We start from the raw sequence: 21,089 nt of genomic DNA on the forward strand, positions 1-21,089 counted from the left end.
CAGAAGCACTAATTCATATCAGTTGTCCAAGGCGCTCCAAGGAACTGAGTCCTTAACTTGGGAGGTACCTGACAATCAGCCTGTCTAGGAGACACTAGATTTTATCTCAGGGTGAGCCCTTGTCTGGATGTTTCTGTATCCACCTTTCCAAGGGCATGATCCTCACAAAGTGCCTGGAATGCCCTTCCCTTTGTGCAGGCAAACTAGGACAAGCCAGCTTGAACATGACTCATTGTTATTATTTAAGGAGTCATTCCTTGTGCTGGTGCTTGCGTGGTATCTCTCAGGGCTGTAAATCCACTACCACTGTCCTGCTTATTTTTCCCCTTCTTTACTAGTAGGAGGGGGGGAAATTTGGACTTAAAATGATAAGCAAATTCGAAAGTAGAAAGCTGTATGATAACTGCATTATATTTTGACTTTTCAAATAAACAAGGAGTTGAACCATCTTTCCTTCAGAGTCCAATGGTGGAAAGCAAAGCACTGTATGTCCTCCTTAGTGATAGGGACCTAAATGGTGAAGCAGTAGACAGTATGTGAAATCCCAGCTTTATCAAAATCAGTACCTTTCTCCCATTGACTCTGAATGAATGAGGATTTGATTCTAGAAACTGAAACTGGCTGTCAGTCAAGCAATCTGATTACATGGGGAAACGTAAACTAGAGGCAATGATTTCTTCATGTTGAATCTAGGCCACGTATAAAAATTGTTTGAAAAATTATGTGATAGCATCTTACTACTATCTTTTTTATAATAGTTTGCAAATACGTATATATTTTCGGAGACTCATGGGAAGATTCGAATGACAGCAGTTCATGCTGAGTATGACTTTGTTCCAGGAGTGGCACAAATGATGCTTGTTTTTCCTGTGTTGTGAGGGTATCTGAATCTGGTCCTGTGAAATTTCGGTTCAAAGTAAATCTAAACGGATTAAATCAAGAATACTGCTGAAATGCAGAGTGACTGAGGAAGAACAACAAGGGAAGGAAGGAGTTTGGAGTATAAGACTGAATGAAAAGATATATGGACATATAAAGCAGTAAAAGACAATTAGAAAATACATTTATACTAAATTAAAACTTTATTGACTAATGTTCTCCAGACAACATGATCCGACGGACTATGGTTGCATACATGCAATGAAGTTGAACACAACAGTAGTTTAACATGGAATGTCAAACAAATTAATATAATGTATTAAATGAAACAATTTATCTGTGTTGCTGCAAAATGAAACCAAGCTATGTATTTCCTTGGTCAACCTGTGTTCAGCTAAGAGGCTATGCATTTGAAGAAACTGGTAGATTTCTTTAGCATATATTTCAAATAAATTAGCTAGAATTGTACTCTTTAAAAATCCTTTCAACTTCACTTGCATTTCAAACAAAATCTAAGTGTAAACACTAAAGTTGCTAGAGCCATCTAGAAAGACCTAACTGTCAAAACTCGCAGTGGACATTACAGTTCAGTAAATGTGAATATTTAGAACAAGAAAAATACCAGTTACTGCAAAAGTCATGTAGGCATTTTATTATTAATCCAGCACAAAGCATTTCTTCTAAGTTTCTCACATAAAAGACTAAAGCTTGCTTACAGTACTACATCTTCTATCATTCAAGCATCATTATTACCTATCAGGGAGATTGGCTAGATGACCTAATGGGTCGTTTCCACCCCTAACTTCTACAAAAGAAAATCATTCATGCCAGCAAGAACATGGTTCGCTACATCTTGGGCTTGGTCCTGTAGCCTTTGTTCAGGCAAAACTCCCACTGACTTAAAGGAGAGATTTTCCAGAGCAAGACATCCAGGATTAGGCCCTTTTTATTTTATTTTTTTCTTTTTAAAAAAGCATCCATTTCGGATACATGGAAAATATTCTATAGAATTAAAAAAATATAATGACATGTGCTTCACTTGCATTGAAGGAATCAGAGAATGTAAACACCATAGTGGCCCACATCTTCACAATATCCATGAAAAAGTGTCAACTGCAAGTAATCTGTGTGCATTTATTTCTCAACATATGCTTCTGAGGGTGTTTTGTGTAGATCTTTACTTCCACATCCACACATATATGTACACCCTTAATATGCATAAAGGTGGGATAAAATTCACTAAAGGCAGTTTCTTGCCTGTCTTAACACTTAAATCTGCAAGTGGCAGCAAACTGGGTTTTATATGATGTTAATTAGACTGTACGTGAGCAGCAGGACACGAATATTGCTGTGGGCAAGAGAGTGTGGTTGCCGGTTCTACGAGTGTGGAGCCATCCCGCTTACGCACATCACAAAATCTACCTGCGTGAAGGGCTGGAAAGGCAGGTGACAAAAGTATTTCTTGGTGGGCCATGTCTGAAATCTGAGTTGAATGATTCAAAGGCTGCAGATTGTCCTCACGGGAGCCTTTCGACCACCTGGAGGACCACATAGGAAAGTTTACCTTCAAAGTGCACTTTCTAAGAATGGAATGTTCTTGACAGGGAAATGATCAGAGGCAATCCTGGACTTTTTGCTTGTTGAATAGGAAAAATGTTTTCATCTTCAGGCAGCACTTCACCCTGACAAATGTGAGTTCAGTTATTATTGGGTTTTAGTATTACAGAAGATTCTTTAGAAACAAACACGATAGTACACGCATACACATACACTCAGATATTTACAGCCTTTCTAGAAAAACAACCCCCTACCTTAGTACTGACTACCTATCTTTTTCCTTTTTTTCTTTTTTTTTTTTTTTTAGTATTTAAATTCTTTAAACCAGCTACATTAAATACCAATGTGTACTGTACCACCCCACACCAACCCCACATCCCCCCCAAAAAACAGCAAGTATTTTAAAAGTTTGTTCACTTGTTTGTTTGTTTTCATGATTGTTAAAATCTCCTGCTTGAGACTGTTAAGTACCACCTCCACTGGAACAAGATCAGCACTGACTGCATCTTCCAATGCACGTCGTTTCATAGTAGAGCAAGTACTGCAGCTAGAAGCTTAGATCTCCAGGTCGTCAGGTCGAGGCCTGCTGCTGGCTCGGCTGCTGGCTCTGCTGGGAGGCCTCTGGTCCACAATGGTGAGGGGCTGCAACTCGTGTCCCGACGCCAGTTTTTTAGTGTTCTGGTGCTCATCGGAGAAGTCGAAGGGCTGGGCATGCGAGTTGGAGATGGTGCTGCCAGCCTGCCCCATTCTGTTCTGCTCCGCGCTGTAGTTGGCCCAGTTTTGCTCGCTGGCTTGCTTATTGTAGTTACGACAGGAGGAATTGTTCCTGTCTCCGGTAACGAGCTTGTACCCTGGGGGAGACATGGGAGACAAGGGGGCGGTCGGCGAGGAGCAGCCATTGTAATAAGCATACTTGGGGGAGCCACAGTCCTTGGAAGGGCTCATGGCACCGCTGTGGGAGTAGGGGTCGGTTTTCCCTTTCACGCGATCCTTGACACCCTTGAAGAACACGTAGAAAAGCTCGATGATGTTCAAGGCGAGAGACACCAAGGACACGACCAGCATGAAGAGGATGAAGATGGTTTTCTCAGTTGGACGGGAGAGGAAACAGTCCACTCTGTGCGGGCATGGATCTCGCTCACAGGTGTAGATGGCATTCAGGCTAAACCCATAAATGTACCACTGTATCAGCAAGAAAGCCACCTCGAAGACAGATTTAAACAGGATGCTGATGATGTAAGTACGGAGCAGTCCCCCACGCATCTTCACTTTACCGTGCTCTTCAATCCCATACTTGAATTTCTTTATTTCTATTTGCTTGAGGTGCATATCCACATTCACACCATCATTCTGGACCACTTTGAGCTCTTCTTCTCTTTTGTTCAGCTTCTCTTCTTTCCTCATTACGTAGAACACATGTGCCAGGTACAAAAGGGTAGGTACGGACACAAATATGATCTGCAGAACCCAGAAGCGTACATGAGAGATGGGGAAGGACTTGTCATAGCAGACGTTCTCGCAACCAGGCTGTTGAGTGTTGCACCGGAAAGCAGACTGTTCATCTCCCCAAGCAGATTCCACTGCTGTCCCCAGTAGCAAGATTCGGAAAATAAAGAGGACAGACAGCCACACTTTCCCTCCTGCAGTAGAATAGGCTTGAACCTTGTCAAGAAGTTTTCCTAAGGCACTCCAATCACCCATCTTCACAGGATGCTGGCTAAAGAAGGACACAAAGAAAAAAAAAACAAACAGTGATGGTCAAGACAGAGCTTTAATACCTTCAATACACTGAATCACAGATCAAGGCTAACAGAGCAGTGACGTCAGCTTTGTTTTAATTCACCTTTTTTACGTGATCTGAAGAGAAACCAGAGTTTTAGTTAGTCTGCAGGTGGAGTGGGAAGTCAGGGAGACTGAAAAGAGAAAGTAACTTATAAAGTCTCAGAGCACAATGAAAAAAAGAGGTTTCTAATTTCACTCCAGTTTTCAAGAAGTCCATGACAACCCTCAGTAGCCACTGTGGTTGGCTCAGCTTCTTTAGTGGCAGCCTCAGTTCAACGACCTACACCTGTGTCAGGTAGAAAAGAGCTGTGACACACCGCTGAAAGCGGGTGTGGAAGTACGGGGTGGCGCTGCCTGAATGCGCTAGCAACACAGGAAAGATTTCTCTCTTTCAGTGTGGATCGTTCACGGTAATTTTTACGTTCCGTGTCAGAGAGAATAAGAAAGCAAACCACGGTATAACCTAAATACAAAAGGTTATATTAAGTTAATGTTAGGGTCGGATACCTAAAAATTTATCATTGCAAAATATGTGCTATTTTTCCTCCAGCAAAATTATCACTACATTGCGTGTAATACATTTAAGAATATAGTTCCTAATGATGCCAAGTTTACACTATACTCGACTTCAGAAAAAACTTGCTTTCTAAATAAAGTTTATACGTTAGTATTTGCAGCACAAAGATCAAGGTTAGTATTCTTTATCTAGAGTTTTACGAAGGAATCACAAATAGTAAATACATGAAGCACAGCTAAGCTCATGTTACCATGTTGGAGGAACTGGTTTCCTGTTTATCTGTGGCTTGCTTAAATTATTGTAGTTTCAGCTTTGTATTTGCATCTCTTTGTATTTAAATTCCTTCACTGTGTTTTGAAAGGAAAAAAGATTTAGCGAGAAAAAAAGGTAAACGAGCTCTTTCTGTTTTTAAGGCAACTCCTGGCGTGCAGTTTGCATTCCAAGTGTTGAACGCTGCAAGTTTAAATTGTCTCTCTCGACTTGAGTTTTAAAGTGCGCATTTCTGGGACAGGGGCAGCTTCTCGGGGCTATCTGGAAATACACAGGATGACATAAAAGAAATGAAAAGGTTTACTGGATGATTTAGATTCCTAGGAAAAACAAAGTTCACTATAGGATTTTTTATCAACTGGGGAATGGTAATCTTATCCGCATAAAAATTTATATTTTAACTTGCCCCACTTGAACATGCATGTGAAATCGGGCACTTAAAAGGAAAAATAATCACAAAGTTTCCTTTTTAAAGTAGATGCCGCTGGGGATAGATATTTGTTCCATGCATGCTGAGTAATCCCTTCCTGGTGTTAATAGTTTTGATAATGTCCAAATTATTTCCTCCCCATCACATCATGGATATATTCCCTAGCGAAGGTCATTTATAGCAAAAGCCCTTTTTGGATAATTCGTAAAATAGGAAATTTTAGCACCTAGGAGATTTTTTTTCCTCAAGAAGCAGTGAGTCACTGGAAACACAAGATTATAAATCTGGCAAACTCAATCATAAAAATAGATGCCAAACAAAAACACACCGCTCCTGCCATCGGAAAGAGTCTGAGGGAGTAATGGGAGACAAGTGTTTAAAGGACTCGCTCCGATAGCTGCCAGATGCCAACTATCTTTGAACCCCTGAAAAGTATGCCAGGGCCGTTTCCCCAGTCCGCTCAGCCGGCTTCCTCTGAAGTTCACCTACTGCAGCGCGCGGACCCTTCCTCGTGTAATTTCGTTGTTGGCATGAATGAAGCCCCATCAAAGGATGGGGCCTGCTTCAGACTTTTAAATCCGGAAGCCTCCGCTGGGAGGAGTACGCAGCGCGTTTCTGTCTGACACATCCCTTCAGCCATCCCCAGCTTTAGTCCTTCCCAGGAAAGGCTTTACGGGCTCAGGGTGGCAGAGAAGGAGTCGGGCACGGGAGCGTGGAGGTCTCTGGAAAGGCTGGAATGAAATGTGACCACGTTCCTCCTCAGGCTGGGATTGTTAAAACAGAGAACAGCCTGTAACTATACGACACGTGAAGTTTGTTTTAAAAGCAAGCTATTTGCTCCATGTCCTACAAGTGGAAGTGGACAGAAGGAGCCTTTCTCAAGTAACAGCTTCTTGATTTAATTAGACAGCTTTCCGATGATTCGAAACTACTGCATTAACAGACCTTCCTCAGACTCAACGTGTTTTTTTACTGTCTAAATGTTATTTCAGATTGGAGGTTTGATTAAGAAAACAGAGGACGTGTTATTTCAAGGCAGTTATGCGTTGTTTGTTTTTTAATTACACTCCACTCTGGTCCATTAATGCAACATGATTTACTTCGGTTTTGACCTACTTAATCCCACACCTGCAATATTTCAAGAATTTACTACCTATTTTTTAATTTGCTTCAGCGTGCAAAATTGCTAAGTTTCATTTATGTCCTCTGGCAATATAAACTCCAGGAGGAAACATTCCACGCTTGAATTACTCATACGTAGTTTTGAAAAGCAACTTTTTTTAAAGAGATCAGTTACACACTAGCCTTTGCCAGTGATAAAAAAAACCCACATCAATTCAAAACATTGTACTGTTAATCAGATAACCTTGTGGTGGCACAAATATATTATTCCTTTGCTTAAGTGGATTCTATTGCTTTATGAAACACAGTACTTTGTTTTGTTGTGGAGAAAATTCATTCATCCGATCTTACTTGTTTACTTTCAGGACACTGAAAGACCATTTTTTATTAACTGATTACAATATCTGTTTACTAGGTATAAAAAGAGGTTTTGTATCAAACAGTTATTTAAGTATTCTAGCTTTGTAAATAGTTTCAAATGGATGGAAGATAACCTTTAAAAACAGTCCTTCAGCATTCTGGACTTAAACTTCTTTTAACACTTCCAAACACCTTAAGTGAGACCACTGAATGACACAGGTTGACTTGATCAATTGGTACAACTGATGATGAGTACATGCATTTCATGAGTTCTTACCGATTATTACTTTACAGGATTATATCCTTTTTCTGAGACAGACTAATGCCGGCCTCGTAAACTCTTTAAAAGATGGATTTCTTCCAGCTCCTACTGTGTGTGGGTAAAGATAGGAAAAAAAGCCATAGAGCAGCAGGAGATATAACAGCATTCATCTACACGAATTTTGGATGACCACATGTATAAGAAATTTGATTTGTAAGCCACAATTAAGAAATTCTAGAACTGTTTTTTATGGACAGCATTCATATGTCATCTGGTTCATATTTTCCAGGAAGAATAATGCAAACTCAGTGCTGTGCTAACATGCCCAGGTCTGACTACAGTGTTAGAAGGTCACATGCTTGTGGATGGAAGAGCAGTGAGGGTTAGTGTGGAATCTAAAATGGGATTTTGCAGCTGAAGCAGTTGGGAAACAGGCCAAAGTTTTGGTCTTCCTACCTTTCCTGCGTTTTTCTGTGTGCTCACACACGCATAAATAGCCAACAAAAGATTCTGAACCTTGAACATCAATCAGCTTGAGTAGTTCCCAAAAGCAACCAGCATTAGAGAGAAAGCAGCTGAGACGTACAGCTGATAGGATTTGGATGGGTTGGCATAGGGAAGGCTAGTTTTCTGAAATCTTATAAAAACCATCAGCAATCTTCCAGACGTTCCCCAGGAAAGGTGTAGTTCAGTTGTAGGTCTGCGGACGAGCTTCAGCTCATTTCATCCACTGGACAAAGATTGCGCACGAAGTGATTGCAGTAACTAGAATTTAAAGTGCCGCAACTGTATGTTTTTTTCATTGGCTGCTAGTATTGCGGGTGGTCAGCCACCAGTGGATCTACCCCTTTGCCTCTCCTGTGTTGTATCCTCTCCTCCTAATTTAAATCTAAAGCATAGTTGCAAAAGGACCCGAAGCAACTCTAAGCACTTTCTTAGACATTTTCTAGTTGTACAAGTCAGGTCTACCTTCTGTGTTCCTGCCCAGATTAATCCCTCTCCTGACTCGCTTCGGAATTAAGAGAAGAAACGCTGAATTCCCTGAGGAGGCCTCGGGCCCCCGATGCTGCTGCTTGCAGATTTTGAAATGTGGATTTCTAAAATGTACGTGTGGCATAAACAACAGACCAGGTGCCTCCATGCGAGATAAATCCAGTGGGTAACACGGGGAGGAGCCACCAGAGACAGGGGGGAAAGAGAGCAACTTATCTGATGAAACAGATACATTGCTCAATGTCATCTAACCTTCCTTGTGCCCACAGGAATCCTTGGCCTAAACCAACGTTCATTTCAGAGGCAAATTCAATTAATCTTTCGGGCTTGCATAACGTAAAAGCTGAGATAACTTTACAGTTTGTGCTCCTGAGTGTATAAGCGCTCAGATTTATGTCGCAAATCAAATCCCTCGTGTCCCTCTCTTCCCCCTTCTGAACGCAGCCTTGCCGCTCACCCCTCTCCCATTTGTATGCTCGTTAGGTATCATGGGTCAGTGCCAGTGTTTGGCTTTGAAGTTTCTGAAGGAAACACTTCAGTAAACATCCCAAAGACTAGAGGCTTAAATTCTGCAGGGTAGTGTGCTGTCCAGATGTTAAAAATGGCAGGATGAAAGCTTCACGCAAGTCCTCCAACTCGCTCCCTGTGCGCACACAGACACGCGCAGACACACACACGCACACACAGAAGTCAGGCACAAGGTGTCCGTTGCCCATTTTTGTCGCCATTACCGGGGATTTTCGTCATAAACCTCACAGACATACAAAAAAAATCAAAAGGAGCTCCTCAGGTGGAGTATGCCGCTTCAGGAGGCTCGCTGGTTATCTCAAGGCAAAATGTGAGGACACACATAAGCACACCATATTCTCGTTTAAGAGGAGAACGTGTTACTCGATAAGATAGACTCTCTGCTTCGTCTGTCTGTCTCTCAGCTGAAGGCTCTTTTTCCTGCCTCCTCGCGTTGCTCTTTAACTACTGGCAAGCAGCAGGCAACAATCGCTATAAGGAATCACTCCAAGCCTTGCAATGTAAAAAGCTTTTTGCTTCTCCAAGAGATGCTGCTCAAGCGTTTATTTCCTCCGCATTTTGGTATTTAAGCCTTCGAGGTAATATAAAAGCGAATGTGTCATATTGGGATTATGACACATATTGTGGATATTCTTGCACAGTTCTTCTTCCTAGACAACTTTCATTTATATCCACCCAAGACTTCCACACACATTGCCAACGTGGTAAAGGCATATCATGATATCTCACATTCCTTCTCTAAAATCCCTCACCGAGGTTGCTAAAACAGAGTAACTATATACAAACCAGGTTAAAAACCCGTAACCCACGTCTGGATTTTATCACATCTATTTTAAAAGAAAGGGGGGAAACTTATCAGGAAGACCACGTGAAAGTCACCACTCTGGTAGCTGCAGCATTTAACAAAGCACCTAATTAAGAACCTCGCTCTGCACAAACTATTAGGCATCAATCAGGATTTCCATGCGAAAGCAAAACGTGGGGGGCAGAAAGGGGACGCGCTCAGGACAAGGTCTCCCTGTTACTGACTTCTGATGCAATTGCGGGACAACAGAGGAGACTGAAGCGCACCTCGGGTTTTTCTTTAAAAGAGCTCATGTAGTCCCGGGCAAATACACAGAGTAGCGATTTCACCCAAACACCAGCAACAAGTCTGCGACTCAGCCCTCGCAGTTACAACTTCATCGCAGTTTCTCTCTCAGTGGAACGAGGTCAGAAGTTGAAGAAGTGTAGTAGCTGTAGAAACGTATAGAAATATCCCCAAAGAAAGCAAAGAATTCCTCCAAGTTTGAGCTTGGCACTTTAAGAGAACTTAACGCTTTTATAGATGCCTATTTTTAAGCAAGTTCAACCATCAGCGCAATAATACAAAAATCCTGAGGGTGGGGGAAAAAAATAAAAGTGTTTTCAGAAAAAGTGATACACAAAAAAGATGAAAAAGGGAAACTTTCAACTTACCCTTGCTGATCAGCAGTGAAACTGGATCAGAGCACTTCTTTGGAGGGTTAAAGTAAAATGGAAGAGCACGTTCAGGCACTCCGACCTGCCTATTTAAACTTTAAAAGTCTACTGCTGTTTTGTATTTTTCATCCTTCCTTCCCCACTAATGAAAGAAAAGTGCTGATACCTCGTAAAAGTTTTTTCTAACTTGGAACACTGGGAGAGCTTTTAACAAGTTTTCAAGCCTCTGACTGTGAAAGAGGAGGGGAGAAGGAGGGGTGGCAGCCCAGGAGGAGGGGCGCTCTGCAAATGGAGAGGAGGAAGGTGGGGGAGGAGGGGAAGAACTGAAGGCACAGCAAAAACCAGCCCGGGGAAAAGGAGAGAGCGAAGGCGTGAAGGTCCACTCTTGCTGATGTAACAAAACAAATATAAAGGCAGTCAGCAGCCACCCCACCCCACCCCCCCCACCCCCACCCCCCCCCCGGTCACTGAGGGCACCTGGGTGGCACTTCGTCCAGATTTGGGCTTGCCCGGGACAGATGAAACAACTTAGCTCTCTGGTGTGCACCAGGAGTTTCACTACAGGGAAAGGGAAAAATGCGTGAAAGGGATTAATGGGTAACCAGCGCGAACCTCCTGGATGCTGGGGCTGGACCGCGTAGCTGCAGTCTCCATTCCCTCCTTGCCACCACGTAGGAGAGGAAGCCCTCTCGAACCCTCTGGACTTTTTGTTGTGAACACAGCTTTGTTTACTTAGGTCTGTTTCCTTTACGTGCACACATGAAAGTACACACCAGGAGCAGAGTGTTTGTTTCTACAGGAGATACCCATCACACATTTTTTTATTATTATTTGTGTGTGTGTGTGCACGCCTGTGTGTCCATCCCATGGGAGAAATGAAGAAATGATCTCACATTCCAGGAAACTCTTTCCAGGAAATTTCAGAAAATAAAGCATAGTACAGAGAATCAGTCTTCAATAGTGAGAAGAAATGTTCCTGATATTTTCTGAGCGGGTTTTCCAGAATAAAAGCGTGGTCCAAAACTGACTTGTTCAATTAGAATGAAACTAGTTTGGCTTTGGTCCTGACCAGTCCCTGGTTAAACGCTCCTTGAAAAATGCCTCCTCTGTAGAAAAGAGATTAATTTCTTTTTCTGCCTGTGTTAGGCTCCTCACACGTGGAGTCCAAACGGCACTAGGAATCGGTCTTGTACTTGTTCGTGTCATGGGGTATTAGCTCCTCTGTGGGACTGCTTAAGAGCTTCTCTAGAAGAGTTCGTAGTTAGATAGTTCTCAATGAAGTTTCACATTTGGGTTGTACAAGGCTCATTTGGATTTCAATTCATGTTATTCTCATGGGCTGTTTCTGGGCTCAGAAGCACGGATGAACATTTTTTGCTCTTTAAAGGCTGTAAAGGAGGGGAGATGTCCAGTAATGACCATTGAGAGGTTCCCAACTAAAGGTTCTCTTTACAGTTACTTCTTGAAATAATGAAAGTAGCACTCTACAACACAACCTCGATAATACTGCTTATTTTTCACAGCCCTTACCTACTGCTTTTCACCCAGAACTCTCTGGAGAAGAGAACAAAGACAAGATCTTTGTAGAAAGATACTCAGCAGGGAGCTTTGAAGCTGGGAAACAAACCCGCGGTCCTGGTTCTTGCTCTGGAGCTCTTTGTAGCAGTCCACACTGCCTCCTGTTTGAGAAAAAGAGATAGTACACTACAACTCTACACCTTCCATCCTCCTTCCTCTGGCTTCAGAGGGAGACGGCTGGTTTCCCCAGCTTGCTCCCTCTCCTTTGATACCGGCTGTTAGTTTTGACACCATTTTTAGTTATTACAGTTGTCTAAGCCACATGGCAGAAAGAAACCTTTTCTTCGTGTTCTCTGAGTGTTGTTTTAGGGTTGCCTTTTTTCTTCACAGCATGGGAGAAATGGAGCTTTGCGCTTAACAGGTTGTGGGCCCTTCTTCTTGAGAATGAAAAAAATGTAATATACAAACCATGGTGTTTCACTGCCTCCGTGACTATAGGACAGTCAGTGAGCGGAGTACACGTAATGCTCCTGCTACTGCTCCATAAAGCACTGGTTATTCTAGAGCACAGTACGAAATGCCACAATATGGCTGCTTGTGCGCCGACGCTGAGGCAATGAGGAGATTTGGGATGTCATATATGTTGATGCCGAAAACGGTGCCCCTTAGGAAAGCACAATTATTCCAGGAAAAAAACCTCGAATTCCAGCATAGCATGCTGGAATACAATGCTATCGTTCCCTGTCAAAGCTGTCAGGATCACAGGGTCCAGCTTGCCCGATCTTGCATTTTGCCGTGTATCTTCTTGTATAGGCTTTGAGTTTTTCAAGCATTGTGTTTCTCCACTTAAATAAACAAACAGCGTTTGTGAGAAGCCCAACACTCTCAAAATCCACTTCACAAAACTAAAATGTATATCTTAGTAACAAGGGAAGGATAATTTTGCAGCAATAATATGCATAACACTTGGCTTTGCTACGGCATTATCCACATGAAAAGGGGAAGTATTTCAAGTCACCGCTGTGATACTGTGTGGGATTAGGAAGAATTATTATTAGTTCTGATAAAAATGCCCTGGAAATGTCTTTTAGAGTTTGGAAATACGTCTCCATGATCACATTTCACAGTCTGTTACCAGAATATATTGAGCTTCAGATGTTGCAATGATCTACCATTTCACAAGATTACCAGAAAGTCTCACACTCATTTGCATTACAATGAAAATAAGCTTTTCAGATTGAACAAATGTCTTCACGCACAACCTCTCTTCAGCTGAAGATGTGTTCGACAGGACAGCACCGGGGTGTCAGACCTGAGTTATTTGCAAGTCAGTTCTTAATTCCGGACTAAGAGATGGGTAAGCAGGTCACAGATTTGAAGTTTTGTATTGTGGAATACAGACTCTTTTTCACACCACAGAACTGGAGCTTTTGGAGCTCGGAGCTCTCTGGGACCTATACTGCCATCCATCGACATTTTGCCTTTTGGAGCAACCGGCGCCGTCTTGTGAAGCAATCTTTTAGCGTGGCAATCCTAGGACTGCAGAACCTGTTTCTCTTTGGTTTGGCAGGCGAGAGCACAAGCAGGAAGGGCACGTCTGCACTGCGACCCAGATGCAGAGCTGCAGCCCGGGCTCGGTCAAGTGCATCTCCGGGACTGAACTTCGGGGTGACTTCCACAGGATTTCTGTCCACTGATTCCTCAGCTGAACCAGTGAAATAGTTCAGAGCCTATAGTAACGCTGCTGCTTCTCTATACAGTCTTATCAAAAGGAACCATAAACTGGATTATTTAGTATTTACAACCTTTGAGACACATTCACGGTTAATACAGAAGTCAGTCCACTGTTTTCTTTCTATTCGTTACCCGAACATAAGTACAGAACTCTATACAGAAACGTTTTCCTCATATCGCCTCCAAATATTTCCTCAAAAATATTTTAGTAACCTGATTCACCAGGAAAGCCCTAGTGAATGTTTCATTTGGAAAGCTCTTCAGTGCTTTGACCATTACAAAATTTCCCGTTGATACCAGTGCGGTTCATGGTCTACTCCCAGTTAAGGATGTCTGTGATTTATGGAGCTCTTAAGACAAAGAGCATGTCTTCGCTTGTTTTCGATTTGTTGGCAAAATTCACTTCCCAGTACTCCCATGCACAGAACTGTCCTGGTCCTGTGCAATCTGGGAGAGGAGTTCATGGACTGAGCAAACTGAATATACACTAAACTGAGATGAATATACACATGTAATACAGATTTTCTTGGGTGCCTTTCAAGGCAGCTGTGCAGTCACCCACGTCCCTGGATGGCACGTAAGCTTCGGCACGTTTTCACCGATATCCCTTCGCAACACATTTGGCCTTAAAGACAGACTTGTGAATAATGCGTGGCCCTGTTTCATGCCCTGTTGAGGTAAAGCTTCTCAGAATGTCCAAGGAACAATAATGCGGTATTTCTTGATTACCTAAGCACATAAATGTGCAGAGTAATGATTTTTTTTTTTTTTTAAAGCAGCCAGTGGTTTTCGCTTGTTTGAGGAATTTACATCATGAAGAAATACAACACAGCTCAGAAGTTGCTGGCCACAGCCCTTGCACGTTCTGTCAGCTGGGGCGACTGGGCTGGAGCCCACTGGAAGCCGCAGCACCCAGCACCATCGGGTCAGTAAAACACAGCCTTCCCCCCCGAGTTTCAAAGGGTCATCGCTTGTTCAGAGCAGCGGCAATTGTGGCTCATTTCAAAACTGAGCTCAAGGTGGCAACTGTTCCCACTTGGGTAGTACAACACATAGCATATAAGAGAATATTTTCTGATAATGGTAAGGACAGTAATAATAAAAAGTAGGATAACCACAAGACTGTCTCTTAGTGAGCACACCTGCCATTCCTTGTTGAAACTGGTCTCTCAGATTCATTTGCTACGGGGCTATTGAAGCTTGACATTCCCCAGGGGAAAAGGAGGCTTAGTCATTCTGCTCTTACTGATCTGCCTGCAAAAGAAAAAAGCTGCCATTTTATGAGACCCTGCTGAAAACACAACAAGACTGAAGCACCTCAGATGAAAGTGTGGAGAAGTTCTCAGTGACAGATGCCATCGGATCAGAGCCCGGCCTAGCAAACGGTCACTATTCTCCAGAAATATTTTGCACTGTTGCACAGTCATCTATCTAGAATCTCAGAGTGTTTTATAAATATTAATGTAGAACAAGTTACGTTATGTTAACCTCTTTTACAGAGATGGGAAGTTTGTCATGGAGAATATCAGCGGCTCTTCTGAGTCATAGACAGCTCATGGCACAGGATTAGGAGCAAAATGTCTTAATGTCTGGCTCAATCCTTTAAGCCCAAAATTATTCTGTCCTATTCACTAGTTGCTTTTTGAAATGTCAGCTAGCAGTGAAAACAGCTAAATGGGTGTTTTATGAGGATCACAGAGAAGGAAAATACAGTGTTCAAAGTTTGGGGCAATTGTCTCCTTTCTGTTCTTCGTGCTGGTGCCTGCCACTTTATACCACTAAGATCTCACTACAACTTCTTCATGGTGATACTCAGCTTGCTCACTTTCCCAGGCTACATTTAGAAATATGGATTCATTCCTGGCTTGCTGATGGACAGAAAGGGAGAAGGGTAATACATGGAGGCTCAGATGCTCTTCAGCTGTGCCAGGGAACTTCTAAACCTCATTACAGACAGCTTAAACGCCAGAAAAGTTGGTCTTAAATGGATTTATCTCAACATTGTAACTGATTCAAATCAATATCTCTTCTGAGCTAGCTGCCCCTCTAGAAAGACAGTGGAAAACCATTCAAACAAAGAATGAAGTATGAGTTCACAGATCCTTATGAATTTGGCTCCACCTTCTGTACACAGTGAAAATAAACATGAATTATACTGCATCTTGAATGTCAGTTAAGCTTTTTGGGTTTTTTTGTTTTCTATTTCACTTTCAAAAATCCTGCATAGAGATGGTCTCGTGGTATTTTGTGAGCTTTTATTTCTCTATATTGGGGGTGAGGACTTCCAGTCATTTGGTTCCAAAGGATGGGAGCTTTTTAAAACAAATATGGCTGTTTCGGGCTTTCAAACCATGGAGTCTTTCACACTGTGTGACAGTCTTTACATTTCTTCAGGGTGTTTTGCAATGACTGAATACATTAGAAAAGAAATAAAACAAAGTTTCAGAATATGTATTGCCACCGTCTGCTACTTCGTCTGATGGGTAATCTCACTGAATCCAATAAATCTGCACACAGGAAGTACTACCCAGCAATGTAAATAAAGGCTCTACAGCCAGACTTCAAACTCGAAACCTGCACAAATGAAATAAAACTAGAGTAGGTAACTCCCCCAAATTCCTATCCAGTTGGACACTTTTGCACCTTTATTGATGAAAACCATTTTCTTTATTACCAAACAGAAAATAAGCTGTGCAATAATTGTTGTGCTTTGAATATTTAGAAAAAGTGAGTGGTTTTGACATAAATGCTAATACCTTTTATCCAGGTTCTACAAACAGTAACTGACTTACTGTAGTAGTCTTTGAAATCTTGTAGAGATTGATGAGTTTTCCACATGTGGCTGAACCGAGGGACAGAAAATTTGGCTACTTTGCCCATGTCAGAAGAGCAAAGGAGAAACGGGTGAGCTCCCTTCCCCTCAAGAAATCTCGCCTTTTCCATCCTGTCCTCAGAATATCCTCAGGTTTCATTTCATTTTGAACTTTGAGCTTCTCATTTAAATCATTCAAGAGTTTCATTTGGCATTTGAATGAGGCACTGTGTTTTAGTCAGAGAGTAATATTTTTACCTTTACTTAGGCAATACAATTGGTTATAGTGCATTAAACTGAGCTGCTTCAATACTTAAATAAGCATTGAAGTCTAAGCAAAAGTACTTTTTATCCAGAAGATCAAAATGAACGTTTTATTTATATCGGTCTACGAATTGTTTAGTAATTGGAAATAAGTCCATTTTTTCTACCACTTTCTACAGAGAAACAGAACTAGAATTAATTATTTATGGGCTCTCATTTGTTATTCCATATGTTTGAATAAGATTTGTTAATCCCATTATTCAATTAATTTTTTTTTTTATCACAAGATTAGAGCATGCTTGTGGGCAGCCTTTTCCTGTAGATACAGTCATTTTTAGATTGACTAGTTCGTTCACATTTAGCTGAGTGACTGTGTTCACTCACCTACAGACAGCCTGTGCTGGTCATTTTAAAGTCTTTTCCCCACACGACTGTTACAGAAAGAAAGAGGATCAGATGTTCTCTCACTCTATGTTTTTTTGGGGCTGCAGAAAAGAGAAATTTAATGTCACCTAAGAGAACGGGCCTGAAATACACTATTTCAAAAGATTTCTGAAAGACAGAGGCAAGGTTTGTGAGATGTTCCTGGCTGAAAGGCAGAGGTACGGTCACTGGGTTTCTTGATAGCATCACAGGGGTGTTTGAGGACATGAACATTTCGAGGCTTCCCTCTCATTTTCCCTACACCACTCTGTTGCCATTTGCTGTACAGATGCATAGATGTTGGCCAGAATCATTTGACGAGCATAATTTAGCAGTCTGCAAGATTAACAGTTGTAGACATGAAAGGGTCTACAAAGAACTGAACATCAAGAAATTTTACATAAAAGCAAGTAAAAATTATTAATAGGGTTGACTGCCGGTAAAAACACAAATTGATTAAAAATATACTGCTAATTAAGGGGTTCCCATAAGAACAGCTTTGGGAAAACAACTGGAAAATTAATCTACTGGAATTAGCTGTTTCTGTTATAAGATTTTCCCAGAAAGGGATGTCCCAGTATAATCCAGTAGTCCTTTTCCCAGGCAGTAAAGAACACCAACTTCAGTGGTCGGCTTTGAATTAAAATGTATTTACATTCATTTATTTAATTTCTCAGAAAATTTAAAATTAACTGAACTGAAAAAAAAAAAAAAGAAAAAAGTAGTCGAGTTACACAGTGTATCAGTAATTTAATGACAAGTACAAACAAGGTATAAAGAACATAAAAATCCCTGACTCCACAATTCAGGCTGGGAAGTGCTCATTAGCTGTTGCTAGCACTGTTCAGTAAACGTGAATGGGCATAAGGGAAAACATCACATAAGAGATAACAATATCATTCAGTTATGAAACTTTAATACAAATTACTTTATATCAAAAGTATGCTAAAAGCGTACAAAATAAAGTCAGTTCAATAAAGTGAGAAAACATAGTTGTAATATATTGAGCATTAAACTAAGGGTTAACTTTTACATGTCAGCTTTGAATAATAAAACACAGCAGCTTTACAATGTTCTGACGCCTCGTTCAAAAGAAACAACTTTCAATTACCTGCCCTTAAAACTAACACTGGCGTGTTATCCATAGGCGTAGTTCTTGTGAACTTAGAATCATAGACTTATAGAATCATTTAGATTGGAAAAGACCTTTAAGATCATTGAGTCCAACCTTAAACCTAATACCGCCAAGTCCACCACTAAACCATGTCCCTAAGAACCACGTCTACACATCTTTTAAATACCTCCAGGGATGGTGACTCAACCACTTCCCTGATTACACTTTACGTGATTACAATAGAAACCAAAATGGTTATGAATAATCTCAGACTATACCATATTTACAGAATATTTTCAGCAGATAGGAATGTAAGAATCAATTCAATGTTCTCACAGTCAATCAAGTTTATATCTTGCAAATTATTCTGTCTAAAATCTAAGTAAAAATTTGTAGGCAAAGCCAGTAAGATGTTATCTCCTGTGAAAAAAGGAGATATATGTCCTTATATGAGTAAGTGCTTTTCAAGGGTGATTTAGTGTAAGCATCGAGGATGAGAATGAATACAGAATTTCGGTCCTACTGCAGCTGCGTGGACCTGAGGCACACAAGTCCCGATTTCTGTCCCAGCAGCCTTCCCAAGTGATTACCAACCTCTGGAAAAGTGTGAACTTCTGCAAAGCTCAGTCACTGCCCACCGTGCTCGGCATGCCCAGAACCACCCACGCTGGGCTGCCCACCTCCCGCCTCCCATCCTTCCTCTGGCCAGAAACCCCAAGAAACCAGAGGGACCCCCACCTCCCTCCCTACAAAGGCCCCGTTTTGCCGTGTATTTTCCGGAGCAGCCCAGGACAGGCTGCCACGTGGGGCTTCCAACGCCACACACTTCTTCCCAGCTGAGGCCACGTGATTCTGCTCCTGTCGCTGCTGAGGTTTTTGCTAATTATTTAGTGATCAGAACACTTGCCCCCAAAGCTGTAAACTTCCTTGCAATCCCTGCTGAGACCGTAAGCTTCAAAACGGTATCTTTAGCTTTCCAAGCCACTGCTTTAATTAGCAGGACAGAGGACAACTGAAGGAAAATGGATGCATCTTTTATTCCTGTAGAGAAAGCTGCGTTATTTTGCAAAAAGAATTGAAAAATTCATTAACCTGAGAAACAATTCAATAAAAAAATGTGTGAGAATATTTACAGAACACTAACAGATTTCTGTTTGAACCAGAGCTTGAGCTCCATACCGTGTAGTTAAACCTCCCAATTTTATTCCGGTTTTCTTTGAGCGTGCCCAGAAATTCCAGGAGTGGAATGACATCTCCCCGGGGGGAACCTGAGCTCCCTCCTTCATGCAGAGAATGACAAGCCAAAAAACCTGTGTCTAATGACTGAGAGATGGTATTCTGTTACTGCTACTAGCAGTTTAATGCCACACAGAGAAACAATTCCTCGGGAAGAAACAAGATTCTGACTTCTTTTCACCCCGCCAAGCGCTCCGACCACTAAGGCAGAAAGTGAGGTTTTCAGCGTGCAAGTGTACTTTCCCCCCTTGTTTTCATTAAGTCTCAATTTCAGTGCAGAAGCTCAAACTTTCAGGAAGCAAAGATGAGTTATATAGATATATAAAATCTTTGATACCTATTTATATGTATCTGAGATATGTATATATACACATGTTGACGCTCTATGTCAGGAATTACTTGTATCATCAATACAATACTCGCACCCCAACAATTTGCTGATGTAGTTTTATGATCCTGCGAAAATATTGATCTTTTTCAATTTTGTTTTTTTGGAACATATTAAGAAAAAAAAAAGACATGTGAAACACTAAGTTTGGAAGAGAAAAGTTGACTTCCAATCCCTGTGTTCATACAGGAGAACACGCACATTTTTCAAGCAGTAAGCGAGAATTTGTAAGCAAGAACTGTCTTTCTTCATGTACTGAATTATCAGAAGTTCATTGTCTCCACTCAATGAAGAATAAAAATATTAAATTAATAATACTTCAAAAATGAAATTTGGGGAAATTTGAATCATCAGTGTAGTATATTTTCTTTTATTTTTTTTAAACCTCGCTAACTGCAAGATACATGGTAGAAATCCAAAGACTTTCACAACACACTATGTGCGAAAGCTGCTTTTACATTTTGGGAAACTTCAAATCCAGAATACTGATAACTTGCTTTTCTTAACATCTTTTTCAAAAACACTCTTAAAGACAGGATAAGTATTCATAACGTGCTGTTGCAGAAAGTATATTTGTTTCTGACAATTTCAGATGGGCACAGCATAAGCTGATACCATCTACGTGAGCCTGAGAACTCCTTTTACCACCCATTGCACTTCAGTTTATGGCAATTGTGAGCGATTACTACATTTCAGATGAACTTCTTTAGTCCCCGTTTATACTTCTCTGGGTAAATTCCTTTTCTGAAACCTGAAAGCAGTCGCAGGTACGAAGCCAGTTAAGCCGATAGCTGCAGAAGAAACTGCCAAAAATGTTTACTGAGAAAGGAAAATCATGCTGATTAGCCAAATGAGCCAGAAAATGAGGGCTAATCTTAGGTACAGGAAAGGGAAACACACGCTATAAACTGCAAGTAAGATGCTAAAACCAAAGTAAATCTCTTTGGGTTACTTCATGAAACCTCTGCATAAAGCACAGATCATTTTATGAATTCATGTAGAGTCAAGTGATACCGATGCACCTGCACAGTTTTTTCTCTTTCCATGGCACATAAATAGAACTTTGTTACTTATTCAACTTTTGTTCCCTGCCCTCAATACCATTTGATTTCAAGTAGGAATTCTACATCAAGAACAAATAGGGTCTCTACCAGCCTTTGAAATGGAAATGTAGAAGTCTCAGTGTGAAATTGTAAAAGTCCTTGATGTGCAATCTGCTTGACCTGCAGACTACTCTGAAGAGTGCTGGCCTATGTGTTGGCAGCCCTGGTGTTATATACCATCACAAACCAGCTCACTTCTACCACTGGTCTCTGCTGTAACAGCTCCACATGAGATTTTAAAAAATTGTTTTGCTCTGGTGGTGGATATGTGTAGATTTAACGTCAGACAGGCAACTGGGAATTGAGTTTATATTGCATGTAAGTATTCTGAATATT

At 41.3% G+C, this 21,089-nt stretch overlaps 1 protein-coding gene across 1 annotated transcript; it reads right to left on the bottom strand.

The window, feature by feature from the left end:
• Positions 1-1,065: 1,065 nt before the first annotated feature.
• Positions 1,066-4,137, bottom strand: GJA1 (gap junction protein alpha 1; the record flags this gene model as incomplete). The annotated part of the gene is made up of 1 exon (XM_082481024.1): positions 1,066-4,137. The coding sequence occupies one exon, from the start codon at positions 4,135-4,137 to the stop codon at positions 2,992-2,994; it is 1,146 nt and encodes a 381-aa protein (XP_082337150.1). The 3' UTR covers positions 1,066-2,991.
• Between the last annotated feature and the right edge of the window lie 16,952 nt (positions 4,138-21,089).

The sequence above is a fragment of the Vanellus vanellus genome (assembly GCF_965231255.1).
Source record: "Vanellus vanellus genome assembly, chromosome: 3".
NCBI classification, from domain to species: Eukaryota; Metazoa; Chordata; class Aves; order Charadriiformes; family Charadriidae; genus Vanellus; species Vanellus vanellus.